The sequence below is a fragment of the Microcaecilia unicolor genome, chromosome 10, assembly GCF_901765095.1.
Source record: "Microcaecilia unicolor chromosome 10, aMicUni1.1, whole genome shotgun sequence".
NCBI lineage: Eukaryota > Metazoa > Chordata > Amphibia > Gymnophiona > Siphonopidae > Microcaecilia > Microcaecilia unicolor.
In genome coordinates, this window is record NC_044040.1 from 31,035,679 (window position 1) to 31,051,028 (window position 15,350).

The 15,350-nt window shown below is 40.4% G+C and overlaps 2 protein-coding genes across 7 annotated transcripts in view; both read right to left on the bottom strand.

The window, feature by feature from the left end:
• EFCAB10 (EF-hand calcium binding domain 10) overlaps positions 1 to 555 on the bottom strand; it is a 29,491-nt gene extending 28,936 nt beyond the window's left edge. For 3 of the 4 annotated variants that reach the window (XR_003943627.1, XM_030217027.1, XM_030217026.1), the window contains exon 1: positions 324 to 555. Coding sequence is in view for 3 of the 4 variants with exons in the window: in XM_030217027.1 (XP_030072887.1) it covers positions 324 to 435 (112 nt within the window). In the remaining variant the exon portion in view is untranslated. The remainder of the gene's footprint in view (positions 1 to 323) is intronic. The other variant, XM_030217025.1, reaches the window with a different exon arrangement.
• Positions 556 to 10,897: 10,342 nt separating this feature from the next.
• Positions 10,898 to 15,350, bottom strand: part of ATXN7L1 (ataxin 7 like 1) — a 279,312-nt gene continuing 274,859 nt past the window's right edge. For all 3 annotated transcript variants that reach the window (XM_030216364.1, XM_030216362.1, XM_030216363.1), the window contains 2 exons: positions 12,739 to 12,813; positions 10,898 to 12,108 (listed from right to left, as the gene is read on the bottom strand). In XM_030216364.1, the coding sequence (XP_030072224.1) occupies positions 12,067 to 12,108; positions 12,739 to 12,813 (117 nt within the window). In that variant the 3' untranslated portion in view covers positions 10,898 to 12,066. The remainder of the gene's footprint in view (positions 12,109 to 12,738; positions 12,814 to 15,350) is intronic.

Consider the following 15,350-nt stretch of genomic DNA (forward strand, 5'->3'; position numbering starts at 1 on the left):
GCCACATTGAGCCTGCTAATATGTGGGAAAATGCGGGATACAAATGTTACAAATAAATAAATGAATACAATACAATAGAATCCATAGTCAAAAATGTTCCCCGTCTTCTTCTCCCTGAATACAGACAAAAATGTAACATTTGTCATTTTCCACAGGAGAATTCTTGTAACTGGGACAGAAAGGCAAGTCGATCTTTATTAGAGCTCTCACACTAGCCTAGGCGACTGCTGATGCATCTTAAGAGCCGTGTCGTGCAATGGAATCCGTGCGTAGACGAATTTCACCAAGACCTCGGACGTCCGCTTCCCCTCCCCCTCACTTACCAGGCCTGTGAAAAAGTAGCAAGCTGGTCAGGGTGTTGAGTAGCTCCAGTACCTTATGCCTCCGCAGGTATTCCTGCGCTTCCAGCTCTCTGGAAATCGAGCTGTCGTCCATCACAAGGAGGTTGCATGAAAACTTTGCAGCTTTCTGTGTTGTTAGGAAACCACGTACGCGGGGAGGGGGAGGGAGACGCTGCTCGTGCCCTTTGCCCTTCGTGTCAAGGTCCGCCTACCGCTATGCTTTCATAGGATACGTTTCACGGTTACTTAGCAACCGACGCTAGCTGAGCTGACGTGTTTGGACGCTCGCGCCCCTTTTAACGCAGTAGCACTGAAAGTATTTTCCCTGTCCTTGGAGGTCTTACAGGCTAAGTTTTTACTTAAAGCAATAGGGACTTGGCCAGGATCGCAAGAAGCCACGACTGATTGCTTTCCGTCCAATCAACTTCCTAGTTGGCCGCAGCCAATTAGCAGAACTCGAAGTGACAGTTGACCTGCCATCAGCAAAGAGAATAGGAATGCAGCGTGCTCGGATTGCTTAGCCTGCGCAAGGTCCTACTCCTACTGACTGCGTATCTTCAGCAATATATTTCAGTATTGCCCTAACCACTTAGGACAAGTTGCTTGTTGGCATGGGCAGTCTGCGCTCGGCCCTTTATGCGGAACGAAAATGTTTAGGACAATGCTTCTGACAGGAAGATGGCGCAAAAAAAAAAAAAAAATAGCAAGTATTTTGAGGCCGAGATAATAATAAAAAAAAATTGTGCCTTGCAGTGTTTCCCCAAGGAATAAAGTTGGCATCAGATACGAAAAATGGGTGTAAACAGAAACAGGCACCAATCACCATAACAGCCATAGTAACATAATTAAGTGAAGGTAGATAAAGACCCTAACAGTTCATCCAATCTACCCAACACACGCCTTATCAAGTGAGTAGATTAACAATGAATCTGAAATGAAATGGTGTTTCTGGGACATAAGCCATAGTAGGGTGCCAGGCTCTGTCCTTATGTTCCAACTACTGGAGTTGCCATCAAAGCCCACGCCAGCCTATCCAAATCCATCTTAGCAGTTGCAGGTCCCAGACCATAAAAGTGTGCCTGTGTGCCCATCTGCCCAACACTGAGGGGGGAGGGTGTGTGGGGGGTGTGTGTGTGTGTATATATATATATATACAGATATGTATGTATATATATGTATACACACACACCCCCCACACCCTCCCCCCCCTCAGTGTTAGGCAGATGGGCACACTTTTATATATATTATATATATTATTTTTCACTGAGAGGGTGGTGGATGGCTGCAATGCTGTCCTGTTATAACCACCACCCTCTCAGTGAAAAATTATATATATATATATATATATACACATATACATATATATGCAGCCATCCACCACCCTCTCAGTGAAAAATAATTTCTTGACATTACTCCCAAGGCTGGAAAGTTATTCTTTGGAGGAGTGGCCTAGTGGTTAGCACACCAGTCTTGACATGCAGAGGTGACCAATTCAGATTCTACTGCTCCACTTTATGCTCTTGGGCAAGTCACTTAACCCTCCACTGTTTCAGGTACAAAATTAGATTGTGAGCCCTCCGGGGACAGGGCAATACCCACTATACCTGAATGTAACTCACCTTGAGCTACTATTGAAAAAGGTGTGAGCAAAATCCAAATAAATACATATCACTAATAAGATATCATTTAGATCTAAATGTCTGCTAAGTACCCATTATCTCACAGCACTTTCTATGGAACATGTCATCAGAGTTCCCCGCCCCCTTTTTATTTTCTCCAGTTGTTCATTCAGACCTTTCAATAAAACAAAAACTCAAGAAGTTTTGAGCAAATACTGCCAAGACCAGAAAAGGAAATTACATGTAATCTAGCCACAAAAAAATTAGCCAATATTTTATTTTAACTCAGACTATATGATAAATGCCCAGCATTAGAAAAATCAGACATTAAGCCTTCAGGTCGTTTGTATATGTCATTGTAGCCAGGTTGATAGCTAACATCTTCATTACCACTTGCTCAAAATGAAGAGTGTACCGCTATCTACACAATCCTGAGGCAGTTTTCTTGTGCAGTAAACTCTTTGAAGCATAGGGCAATTGTAATAGTGCAGAACCAGTGCTAAGACTGTTGTACTTTGTTACACAGGCTTGTCAGTCTCGTTTCAGGAGCCCACTTTTGCAGCAGATTATGTACACTTTGCTTTCATAAAAGAAAACTATTTCACAAAAAGTTATAACCTAGCATCCATCCTCCTTTTCTACAAACTATAATTTATTGTTCATTATATTAACAGAAGAAATGATAGCAGATAAAAACCTGAAAGGCTCATCTAGTCTATGCAGTAGTGATTTGTTCACCTTGGATAGATGCACACTCCAGATTACCAATAGTCCCTAGATCACAGGTTATCCAAATCTGGTTTTAAAAGACTATAATACAAAACACTACTGGCATGATTGCTAACTGGTAACATTATTTTACACCTCGTTATTTATAATTTACACTGGTGTTTTGCTGGTCAGATCCAAGTTAAACATTTTATGCATAATTTTTAGAGCTTTGCATACAAGCAAACTGAACTACCCTTTACTTAGCTTCACATGTAAAAGAATATGCATCATTTTTCAACCATTACAGTCTTCTCATGGAAGAGTTTACTTAGTTCATTTGCCTGTTCTCAGATTTCTACCCGACAGTGTCGATACCAGTGGAAGCTGAAGAATGGCACAGCAGTAGCAGCAAAGGAACAAGCTCCTAAAGGACTATAAGCATGCTAGTGTTTTTAGTGCATGCTAATATTGAAGACATCCATAAGAATACATGGGTGTCTCTAGCATTAGAACATGCTAAAAATGATACCGCACCTTAGTAAACAGGGCCGTAAGCTTTAAACTTCAGTAGCCTGAGCTAGTGCTTCATTGGCTCGCCTGTTTATTTATTTATTGCATTTGTATCCCACATTATCCCAACTTTTTTTGCGGGCTCAATGTGGCTTACAATTCATCGTGGATATGGGAAATAGAAGGGAACATACATTTATTATTAACAGAGTTTTGGGTTAAATGATAGTATTAAAGCAAAAGATAGTAACAAACATTTCTGGATAAGTCAAAGATTATACAGTTACATGTGTTGATCTTTGTTGTATATCTTGTATAAACCAGTCGGCCCTGCTTGTCCGAGATCCTTCTTCCATCTGGCCTAAATAAACAATTTTTTTGTCCAGTTTTAGGAATTTGTCGTCTCAAAAAGTGAGCGATACGAACAATTATTATTCAGGAAGCACAGTAAGGCTCGTTCTTTTAGCATCATTGTGGTTAAAATTGCTTCAGTAACCAAAAGGTGTTACTGTTTAACTTAAGCAGTGGCCCAATGATCAATTGTTTTGTAGTATCATCTTGGTTAACTATATTACAATAAATGTTATAATTTTTCTATTTTTTTAATGACATTATTTCAAATGGAATTGTATATTTTTGCACTGGCCAGCGCTTTAGATGCTTCTGTAACGAACAGGTTCTCAGACTCCTACATGGAACCCAACATCCCATATCCATCACCACATACGCATTTATTTTTCATTCTCTGCAACTGCCCAAAATTGATACATTTCAAAATTTAAAATATCTTTTCTTCCAACAAAAGTTACTTTTATTTACAGAAAAACATCTTTCTGTCCAGATACTTGTTACCAGCTGTCTAGTTTTCCTAGGATATGTGATCTTTTTCAGCATGTCAAGATTGATTCAACATATATGACTGGAGTGGTCACAAAAAGTGATTCTTTCTCCAGGGTCTCTGCATGTGGCCCATTAGCTGTGAAAAGTGAATACCTGAGAAATAAGGTGCAGCAGATATTGAACTGGATTCAGTAAATGATACCGTAAATTAGGCACTGCGAAAAATGCATGCTCAGCACTATTCTGGGCTAAGCACTCTCTAAAGAACAGCGCTTAGCTTGCATTCTGGTGCCCAACTTTGGGCACATGGACTTGGTGTAAATCCTGGCATGCAACTTGGGTGCACTGCCCCCAAATTCTAAAACACTGCATATAATTCTTTGGAACACCCCTGACCCACTCATGCCCCTCCCATAGCCACATCCCCTTTTGGGTTGCACGCAAGAGAATTTGGGTGTGGATCCTTATAGAATCGTATATAGCCAGATCTGCACGCAAATCCAAATTAAATTGCAAACGAATCTCGGGAACATGTGCAGTTTTAGGCACTATTTACTGAATCCTGGGGGGGGGTGTCTATCCCCATTATCACTCAAGAGGCTCCAGTTATGACCAGTTCCCAAGCCACCAACATCAAAAGGTGATGACAGACTTTGTGCACAGGCTGTCACCAAAATCACTAGCTGCAAGGTTATTCCATGTAAGCCGCATTGAGCCTGCCATGAGTGGGAAAGCGCGGGGTACAAATATAACAAAAATAAAAATAAATAAATAAAAAAATTCCACCTGCCAACATAAAGGACCAGTTAATTGTAATGACATCATGGCCCTCACTGCTGCTCTACCAGCATTAGGAGGATCAACAGTAGCAGCAAAACTTAAGTGCCTTCAAGTCAGCCATCTAGTGATACATTAAGGCATAGCTTCCCAAACTGTGGGTCAGGACCCCAAATGGTGGTCACAAAAGCGAAGGTGGTGTCACAACCTGGATAATTATTCTGCACCTCTGAGGGGTCACACAATTATTATTTGGCTATGATTATGGGGTCACAGCCACAAAGTGAGACAAGCACTACATTAAGGGTAGAATGGGGTGGGCAGAGCTGAATGAAGGGGTAGGGATAGGAAGGAGATGAAAGGGAAAAGAGGAAGTGCTGGGGATGGCTGGTAGAATGAATGAAAGAAAAGGTACAAGGTAGTGCAAAGAAAGGAAGCAGAATGGTGGTGGTGGGGGGGAGCAGTGGTTAAGGAAAGAGGTGTGCAACAGGCCAGAGAATACAAAAATATGGACAGAAGCTGCAGCAGAGGAAAAAAAAACATACAAAAGAAGGAAAGTGGACAAAAAGAAAACTGAAGAATTAAGACAGAACAATTAAATTATAACATTGCTCTCATTCATTGCAGAGGTGTGGGTAAAACACAGAATAGGCAGGATAAATCCACTGCACCAGGTACATTAAATCCTTCTCCAGCAGAGGCAAACACAATTCAATATGCCAAAAAAAAAAAAAAAGATGAAATTAACTCACCTGTTGTCTCTGAAGAAACGCATGAAGAATCAGTGATTTTGGCTTTAGATTCCAAGGTCATGAAGAGGATTTCTTGGAAAGTATATTAATAAACAGTCATATACCACTAGATGGGAAATTGAGAATCGGCAGCTAATTTTGTAAGGGTGTGCAGGCCGATAAATTGTTTCTTTTACTTTCCCACATCCTTTAAACAAATTTGCATTTTTTAAATGTTTTTTTTTGGGGGGGTGGAGGGTGGAAGTGGGGGCAATGTTGCGAAGTATACACCCTTTTTCAATAGTGCACACTATTTAGGACACATGAAAACTTTTATTCCTGTTTCAGACTAAAGCGGACACAAAATGATATGGAAAGTGTCATTTCAAATGAATGCACATCCCTACCAGTTTAAGGTTATTGAAGCATGTTATCAGTTCACATTTTGGCAACAAAGGAAGAAATGTATCAGACTGTGAAAAATACAAAGCTGGTGTGTAGTTTGGCTTTAACGTGCAAGAACTGAACAAAGTAAAGCATGAAATAGGTTTTGGAGCTGAATAGGATGTTTGAAGAACATGATGAGATGACATCTAGTAGTTGATGCTAACAAAACTGTTGATTAGAAAATTAATCTTGACAATAGAGATAACAGCTTTTCATGGAAGAGGAATCAGTTAGACTTGCTGGAGAACAAAATGCTAGTGCTGATCTCAAAATTAATGCACTGAATAATCCAGAAGAGGCAACTGTGAAAAAAAGGTCTTTTGAGTCCCCAGAGAAAGACCAAAGAGAATACCAAAATATTAAGATATTTAAACAGCTGAGAAACCAAAACTAATGTTTAAAGCCTCAAACAGTGATGGTGATCAAGACTCTTAACTCAATGAAAAGATAAACTTTTAGTTTGAAAGCAAAACACGTCACAGTGCGCATACGTGGAAAGGGTTCATTCAAAAGTGAAGGTCCTAAACTTCAGGAAAACTACCCTACATAAGTACATAAGTAATGCCACACTGGGAAAAGACCAAAGGTCCATCGAGCCCAGCATCCTGTCCACGACAGCAGCCAATCCAGGCCAAGGGCACCTGGCGAGCTTCCCAAACGTACAAACATTCTATACATGTTATTCCTGGAATTGTAGATTTTTCCCTAGTCCATTTAGTAGTGGGTTTATGGACTTGCCCTTTAGGAAACTGTCTAACCCCTTTTTAAACTCTGCCAAGCTAACCACGTTCTCCGGCAACGAATTCCAGAGTTTAATAACGCGTTGGGTGAAGAAACATTTTCTCCGATTTGTTTTAAATTTACTACACTGTAGTTTCAACGCATGCCCCCTAGTCCTAGTATTTTTGGAAAGCGTGAACAGATGCTTCACATCCACCTGTTCCACTCCACTCATTATTTTATATACCGCTATATACCCTGGTCAAGATGGGGAAATACTTCAAGGAGTCCTTAGTGGGATAGGAACATCTGGGAGAAGTAAAAAAAAAAAAAAAAAAAAAAAAAAGCGCATCTGGGACAGAACTGAAGGATAACAAACCTTTTTTGTTAGGAAAGTCACAATTAAGAGGAAAAGGAGGCCCCTATGGTTAGCTTATCTGGGTTTCAAAAGGCTTCGGACAAGTTCCTGGAGGATAATTCCATAGTCTGTTATTGAGATGGACATGGGGGAAAGACACCGGTACTTACCCTGGGATTGGTAGCATGGAATGTTGCTACTAACTGGGTTTCAGCCATGGTACTTGTGACCCAGATTGGCTACTGGTCTGATGCAGTATGGCTATTCTTATGTTCTTATGGGAAAGGAAAACAATGTTGGACTTAATAATTAACTACAAAAAATTTCAGAAAGATTACGACAAACAGCAATATCTGGAAAATCTAAGAGTAGCTGGTAAAGTAGCGAGGAAATCAAAGATGCAAAATAGAATTAAAAAATAGCCTAAACAATAAAAAGGGTGTGGGGACAAAACTTCTTTTTTAAAGATATGTTACTAACAAAAGGAAGTGCAAAAGTGGCATTGTGAGACTCAAGGGTGACGGGCAGGGATATGTAGAAGCTGAGGAGATATTTCTGTTCTCTTTTTACAGATGAAGGCTGGGAGTAGGATTGCAAAAAAACAGGCATGCAGGAATAAAAACAAGGTACACTGCATGAATTTCAGAAGACTTTGGGCCCTGTTTAGAGGTGCTAGAGGCGCGTTAGCATTCTTAGCACATGCTAACCGTGTAGATACCCATAATATTCCTGTGGGCGTTTACACGGTTAGCACACACTAATTTTTAGCACTCGCTAAAAAGGCTAGTGCACATTATAAATAGGGCCCTATGTTTGTGAAGGAGCTAGCTAAACTAAAAGTAAACAAAGCAAGCTAAACTAAAAGTAGACTAATGCTGTAAACTAAACAAAGCAATGATGCTGGATGGGATCCTTCGAAGGGTATTGAAGGGACTTAGGGAAATACTGGCAACTCTGCTCTCTGAACTTTTCAACGCTTGTTTAGAGTCAATGGTAGTTCTAGAGAATTGGAGAACAGCAGGTGTGGTCCCTCTCCACAAAAGAGGACGATAGAAAGAAGTTGGGAACAACAGGCTAATTAGTCTGTGGTCAGGCTAGTGCAACTGCAGGATCCGAGGCAGCATTATTTTACTGACTGCTGCTACTGCTAGCACCACCGCTGCTGTCGCTTTTCTGATTTGGATTGGGGGGAGGAGGGGAGAGGATAGAAATGGAAGTTGATGGGGAGGAGAAGGGTGAGGAGGTCTGCTATTTTCATCATCATTTGGGTCCTATGAATTTTCAGGGGCAAAAATGAGGTCATACTGGATAAGTGTCTGGGAAGCTACTAATCATTTCCATAGCGCTACTAGATGTATGTAGCGCTGTACACATTATATGCAGGTACTTTCTCTGTCCCTAGAGGGCTCACAATCTAAGTTTTTGGCCAAGGTCACAAGGAGCTGCAGTGGGTATCGAACCCAGTTCCCCAGGATCAAAGTCCGCTGCACTAACAACTAGGCTACTCTTCCACTCTAAGCTCTGGTTTTATTTATTGTGGGCCTTATGGGGATTCTTAGAAAATGAGCTAATCGGTTCATTGTGAAAAAGGATGTTGAAATGTATGGTTTCAAGACCTTTTGGTTTCTTATTCTTACTTTAAAAAAATGTAGAGGCATGCGAAAACTTTTGCAAAGTACTGTACTGAAACCAATGTGACAGTGCATTTTTATTTTGATAATTGTCAGTGGCATGGTGCCAGCAAATTCGCCTTGAGTGTGATTCAGACCATCTTCAAAGACTCTATGGCTTTTCTGAAGTCCCCATTTGCTTTTTCCATATCATATGACACATTATCAAGAACGTCAGGCAGAGAACTAAACTACTAAATCATGCACATGTCAGAAAAAGACAGCACAAATGTGCACCAATATTAAAAGGAGACCACACGCTGCTTCTTTTCTTACAAACATATAAATTATTTTTATTTACAAAGCCATGTTACAAAAAAAACAAACAAAAAAAACCAACCCCCCCCCCCTCCAAAAAAAAATACATCCCTTACTAGAGAATATCTCCAGGCCAGGTGCAGAACCATGGCAGTATCAATCAGATACGTGTTGTTCAATTATTTTCTTTTTTTTTCTTTTAAACTGTAAGCCATAGAATTTACTATTTACACCTACTTTAGACATTTATTCTGCTTACAATTATCACAAAGCATGGAATGAATTTTATTGGATACTGCTAATTACATAAAGATGCGGGACAAAGAATGAAACTACTTTAGTGTTACAAAATCTGGATTGTAGAAAAGGAAATCCACTGTACAGGTAATGGCATTGTTTTGAATGATCGGACATGCTTTCTTCAAAAGTCGCCTGCAAAAAGGTTTGAAAATTTGTAGTAGGAAAACACAATTGAGCAGGTGCAAATTTTCTTCTGTGCGACAACTGTTATTAGTACATCCCCATGACTGGCCAGCTATGCAAAACCCACAGAGTTTTGTTAAAGTGCCATGGGCCAAGAGCATAACAAAATATAAGGTGTAAATAGAAAACAATTCTCCCCCTCACCAAGAACCAGCAACAGAATGTGCTGTAGAAATGATTTTCTCTACAAAGGTCGATCAGCACTATGTACAGTTGTTACATCGATACAAAAGAAGGCATAAGTTATACAAGTTGCTTTTATGGCTAACAGGCCTCTGCATTGCGTATGTGGACCAACAAAAGCTTTTCAGCCTCTATTGCCGGAAAGGGATTACAAGATCTCAGGGCAGACAGGAGAACAGAACCGCTGTATGAATGCTACACTAATACTGCATTATAGGCAGGTCCAGATTTCAGAATCTCCCGTCTTTTAATTGAATTCTTATTCTCGTTTCATTTTTGTCTGGCCATTTTATAAAAATAGCCAACTAAACAATAAGACAAGACCATATTTTGTGGGTTTCTTCCTTTATCCATTTTTACGCTTAAATGCTGTCAGATCCCAACCAAGGTGGAAATTAAAGAAGCATTCAAAAGATAGTTTTAATATTCAGCCTTCAAAATGAAAGGATTACACTAACACAGTTAATGTATCTTTCAGACTATTATCTTGCTCCTTCGATCATAATTTATTTCCTCCTTGGAAGTGATGACAACAGGTTGTCAATTCTGGAGTGTGGAGTGGGGGTTAAGGGTGAGCATGTGCAAGTGTGAGAGACTTAGGTGAGGCAAAAACAGAAAAGAGATGAGGGAAGGAAGGGATTCAGAATAGAGTTCCTCTCACTGAGTATCTTAATTTTTTTTTAAGCTCCTGCAATTTTACACCTGAAAATAAATTACAAAAGGAACATATAAGCTCCTGAAAAACTTAACAAGACAAAATAAAATTGTGCAAAAATAACAAAGATATGTACAAATTTTTCTTTCCATCTGAAGAAATGTACAATAAAAACATAATTAAAAGAACATTTCCAAAAATATAAACATTGCTCAAACTTTCCTAAGCTTCATACTGTTTCAGAAAGTATCCTGGATCAGCGCAGTAATATAGTTAAACATAAATTATTACAAAATTAACACTATAAAAACTTACCGCAAGAATAGCCTCAATGTCCACCCTCCAAAGGGTCTAACCTTATTTATAATTGCTTAAACAATTTTTAGGTCTCACAAATCTACCACAAGCCATCTTATAAAAAGTAACAATCTCTCTGCATTCTAGCTGCAGTCTTGCCACTCCCCAAGATGTAAATAAACCAGCATATAAGTGCACTTTTAACACTGTAGAAATAAAAATTAAGTTCTTTGTACTAATACTCTGGGTATCTAGTATCAACTCCTGATTATAAAATCTACATTTTATTAAAAAAAAAAAAAAAAAAAACCAACCAACCAACCACCTCTATAATCCTATAAGAAACACTGTCAGTGCAAATCTATTAATACAAACCAGTCTTCTCAAACCTCCATGCACACCCAAGGGGTTCAAAGAAGCAGCAGGGTGCTCTTAAAGCTCTGTCCACTGCTGAAAGTCACCTGAAGAAAATCTGGAGGTTGCATTCCACACACAAAGATGTGAAAACTAAACTCAAGATAGCAGAGTTGTAACTTGTCTCAATTTTGAATAAATCTGCTGATTTCTCTTGAGAGGCACGGGGGTGGGGGGAATATGTGATAAAATTGCCTGATCTAGGAAAATCTAAAGCAGATTTTTGCCAGTAAATAGCCAATTGTTTGACTTGCACAAAGTTTGCACATCTCGACACATACCTAATTACAGGCCAGCTGATTGATATCTGCCCAGTCTTCTAGTCAGAACTATTTCTTTACATCTTCAGCTACTGCTTTGTGTAGATGTATTCCTCAGCCCGGGCTAATATTTACCCTACTCATGACATCGGACTGGCTCATTTGTCTGATGAAGTTATGAGTAGGGGTATAAAGCCTGCGTCAAGCATTTTGTTTTACATAAGCAGAAACTGAGGTTTAAAACAAAAATAGTGATTCTACTGCCAAAATGAAACCTGTACAGGTATAAATTGGAAGTTATAATGAAAAGGACATACATGACACCACATTTTCTCAAAGTGACTTTTAGCAATGCAGAGACCCCTTAAAAGTTGCAGTGCTCCACTTGCCAAAAACACACTTAGGGCCTCGCTTTGAAAGAATAGGATTCCTTTTCCTATAAGGACACAAACAAAAAGTGGAGGGGAAGAAAAATATTTAACGCTGTAGTTCTTTAACTGCAAAAACATATTCAGCAAAGCATTAAATTATATGCTTTGGAATGTCTGTCTTCACACCATTTAACACAACAAAAGGAGCAGTGTAAGGATGAAGGTTTAGAAAGCAATTAACCAAAGAAAACAGAAAGCGCCAAGCCATGATAAATAATGCAAGTGACAAATCACTTAACAGGATTGTTTTTGTTGTTTTGTTAACTGTAACAGATTAGATCCATTTGCAGATAAAAAGTTAACTAATAAAAAGCCTTAGAGAGCAGAGAGCTAAGGAATATAGGCTGGTTCCCTCTTCTGGTCATGGAAGAGTCCGTATCCTACCGGTTCGATTTGATGTCTTCTAAAATATTAGGAAAAAAACAAAAACAAAGAAGTGGTCAGTTTTAATACCAAGACAAAAGCGTTATCCAGCTTCATGGAGGCAGAGCAGCAGTAAGCACGTGAGAGTGAACAGAAGCACCATTTCAAGAAACGGTATTCAGGTTCATTTAAGCAGCTTTGGGTGAATGCACCCATTCTATTTCCTCACCATGCTAGGATGTATTCTATTTTCTGAAATACTGTGCTTAAAAGGCTACTTAATTTATGATCTCTGTGGATGATTTATTTAAACACTTGTCTTTTGCACTAAAGTACAGTATTTATTATTAGTAATATTTAACTTGATATCCTGCCTTTACAAGTCATGAAACCAAAGTATGTTACAATCAAAATTGATATAACATACAACAGGCATCTAAAGCACAAAAAAAAAATTAAAACTCGATATCAATACACTATTTGTTAATTAGTATAACTCATAAAACTTAAAAATACTATAAGGGTATTTCACATTTTTGAAATCTGCTACTGGAATTGTACCATTATTGTGACAGACAGAAATGATCTCACACACACCATTTTCCAGAATATATATATATTTTTTATTTTACAGTTGTAAACAGTCTTATGATATCAGGAGTCCACTTACCTGTCTATTGTGTACAGGGTTTGTTGTACTTGAAGGAGTAGACTGTGACAAGGCTATGCTACTACTTTTTCCAATCTGTGAAAAGAACAATCAGAACAGAACATTTAAAATATTCAGCATTGTTATCTGTAGACACACAGTACTAACTGAATGAAAGGCTGAGATGCAGGCTTCAGCTCTCAGCTCGGTACCCAAGAGTTCATCATGAACTGTGCAGTAATTGAAAGGCAATGCCTAAAACCAAATCAAAAAAAGGAGGTGAGCACTGACCACCATGATGGAAGGAAAGAATTGTAGATTAGGAAATTCGAATCAATTCATATCAATGCCGGCTTGACAAACAAGCCAAAAAAGGAAAGCCACAATGCTGTGTACTCTCACTTCTTTGCCATCATGGTGCTGAATGCAAATCTCTTATTTAGAGTTTTCTTGTGAGATACCAGGATCAACCAACAACTATTAACAAAGAAATAAAAAGACAGAAAACTATTTCCCACTTATACACAGCCTGCAACTAGCGGGAAAATGTGGGGTATAAATATTAAATAAATAAATAAATCTCTCTATATAAAAGGCTCCACCAACGTTCTATGAAGCCTCCAGCCGGAAGTGTGAAGGGGGAGAGATATCCGGTTTCCCCATGAGTGTCTGCCCCGCCCTCGCTCTCTCTGTAACACAAACAGTGAAGGAAAACACAGCAAAGCACTTAATCAAATCGCTCTCTCTGTAACAGTGAAGGACTCAGAGGGGGGAGGGGAGAGAGGGTAGAGGGCAGGGACAGAGATATCCGGTTTCCCCATGAGTGTCTGCCCTGCCCTCGCTCTCTCTGTAACACAAATAGTGCGCTCTCTCTAACAGTGAAGGACTCAGAGGGGGGAGGGTAGAGAGGGCAGGGACACACACACTCCCACATGCACACAGAAGAAAACCTTGCTAGCCCCCGTTTCATTTGCATCAGAAACGGGGCTTTTTTACTAGTATACAATAAAACTGTATGAACACATTCAACACACTATATACGGTATATATATACTAGTAAAAAAGGCCCGTTTCAGTTTTTAAGGAAACAGGCGCTAGCAAGGTTTTCCTCGTAGTGTGTATGTTTGAGAGAGAAAGAGTGTGTGTGTGTGAGAGAGAGAGAGAGAGAGAGAGAGAGAGAGAGAGAGACTGTGCGAGAGTATGTGTGTGTGTGTCAGAGAGAGTGAGATTGGGTGCGATTGTGTCTGTGAGAGAGTGTGTGTGTGTCAGAATGACAGTGTGTGCGAGTGCATATGTGAGACACAGCGAGACCAAGAGTTTGCTGAACCCCCTTCCCCCCCCTGTCTGAGTTCCTGAAACCCCTCCCACTTCTTCACGTGAGTTCCAGGACCCCCCTGCCACTTCTTCCCATCCCCCCTCTCCCCTTCCCACTCCGCCTCTCCCTCCCTCTCTGAGTTCCAGGACCCCCCTCCCCCCTTCTTCCCATCCCCTCCTACCCCCTGATCCAGGACCCCCCTCCACTTCCAGTTCCAGGACCTGCCCCTACCCTTCCAGTTGATTTCCAGGAATCCCCTCCCCCGTGTCGTTTCAGGACCCCCCTCTGTAGTTTCATGACCCCCTTCCCCCCCCCCCCCCCCCCGTGTTGGTCATGACCCCCCCTTCCCTCTCCTGTCATTTCAGGACTCCCCTCCTGCACTGTAGGGACATTCACACAGCCTCTTCTTTCTCTTCTGTTTCAGCTGTTCATGTGGTCCCGCCCTCAAGAGCAGGACCACACGAACAGCAGAAACAGAAGCGATAGAAGAGGCTGTGTGATGTGGATGACGTCACTGATCTACTGCCGGAATCAGACCACGGGGCCACGGTCTCAGGCAGAGACCGAACATTAGAGGTGAGAATTATTATATAGGAGATATATATATATACACACACACACACATGCTCTCTTCTTCTCCCCACCCCCACAGTTGGACTCCACACATTGTCGCATTAGTGGATAGGGTGGGAGAGGAGGAGGAATTGGGGGGGGGGGGGAACACAGAAAGGCTATTTCAGGAAGCTTCTGCTTGCCGTTATTTCCTAACAAATTGACTCTTTGGTACCACCACCTTCATTCCACAAACAAAACCAAAACCAAAAGGACGTCCTCTACTGCCCTGTCACAGAAACGACCAAATTTTGGACGTCCTCAACTGCCCTGTCACTATACCTCCGACACCCCCTTGAAATTTGTCCGTCCCTGCAACTGATGGGAAAAGGGGGAATTGATGTGGAAGGGAGTGCACTCATACTGTCTCACACACACACTCATTACATACCCTGATTTTTGGTGATGGTCCTTTCCCATGTTTTAACTTGTACAGTGCTGCGTAACCCTAGTAGCGCTATAGAAATGCTAAGTAGTAGTAGTAATTACATCATCATTATCCTAGCACCCGTTTCATTTCTTTCAGAAACGGGCCTTTTTTTTACTAGTTTAGTATAAAGCTCTGTACAAAAAGGTTTAATCGAAGCCTGTAAGCTCTCAGCATCCAAACCTCCTGAGATTATGGCACTTTTGGTGACTAGAGAGGAAGCAGTTTCCTTCTTAGGAACAAGAGGAAATGTTGGGAAAGCCTTTCCAAACTCAAATT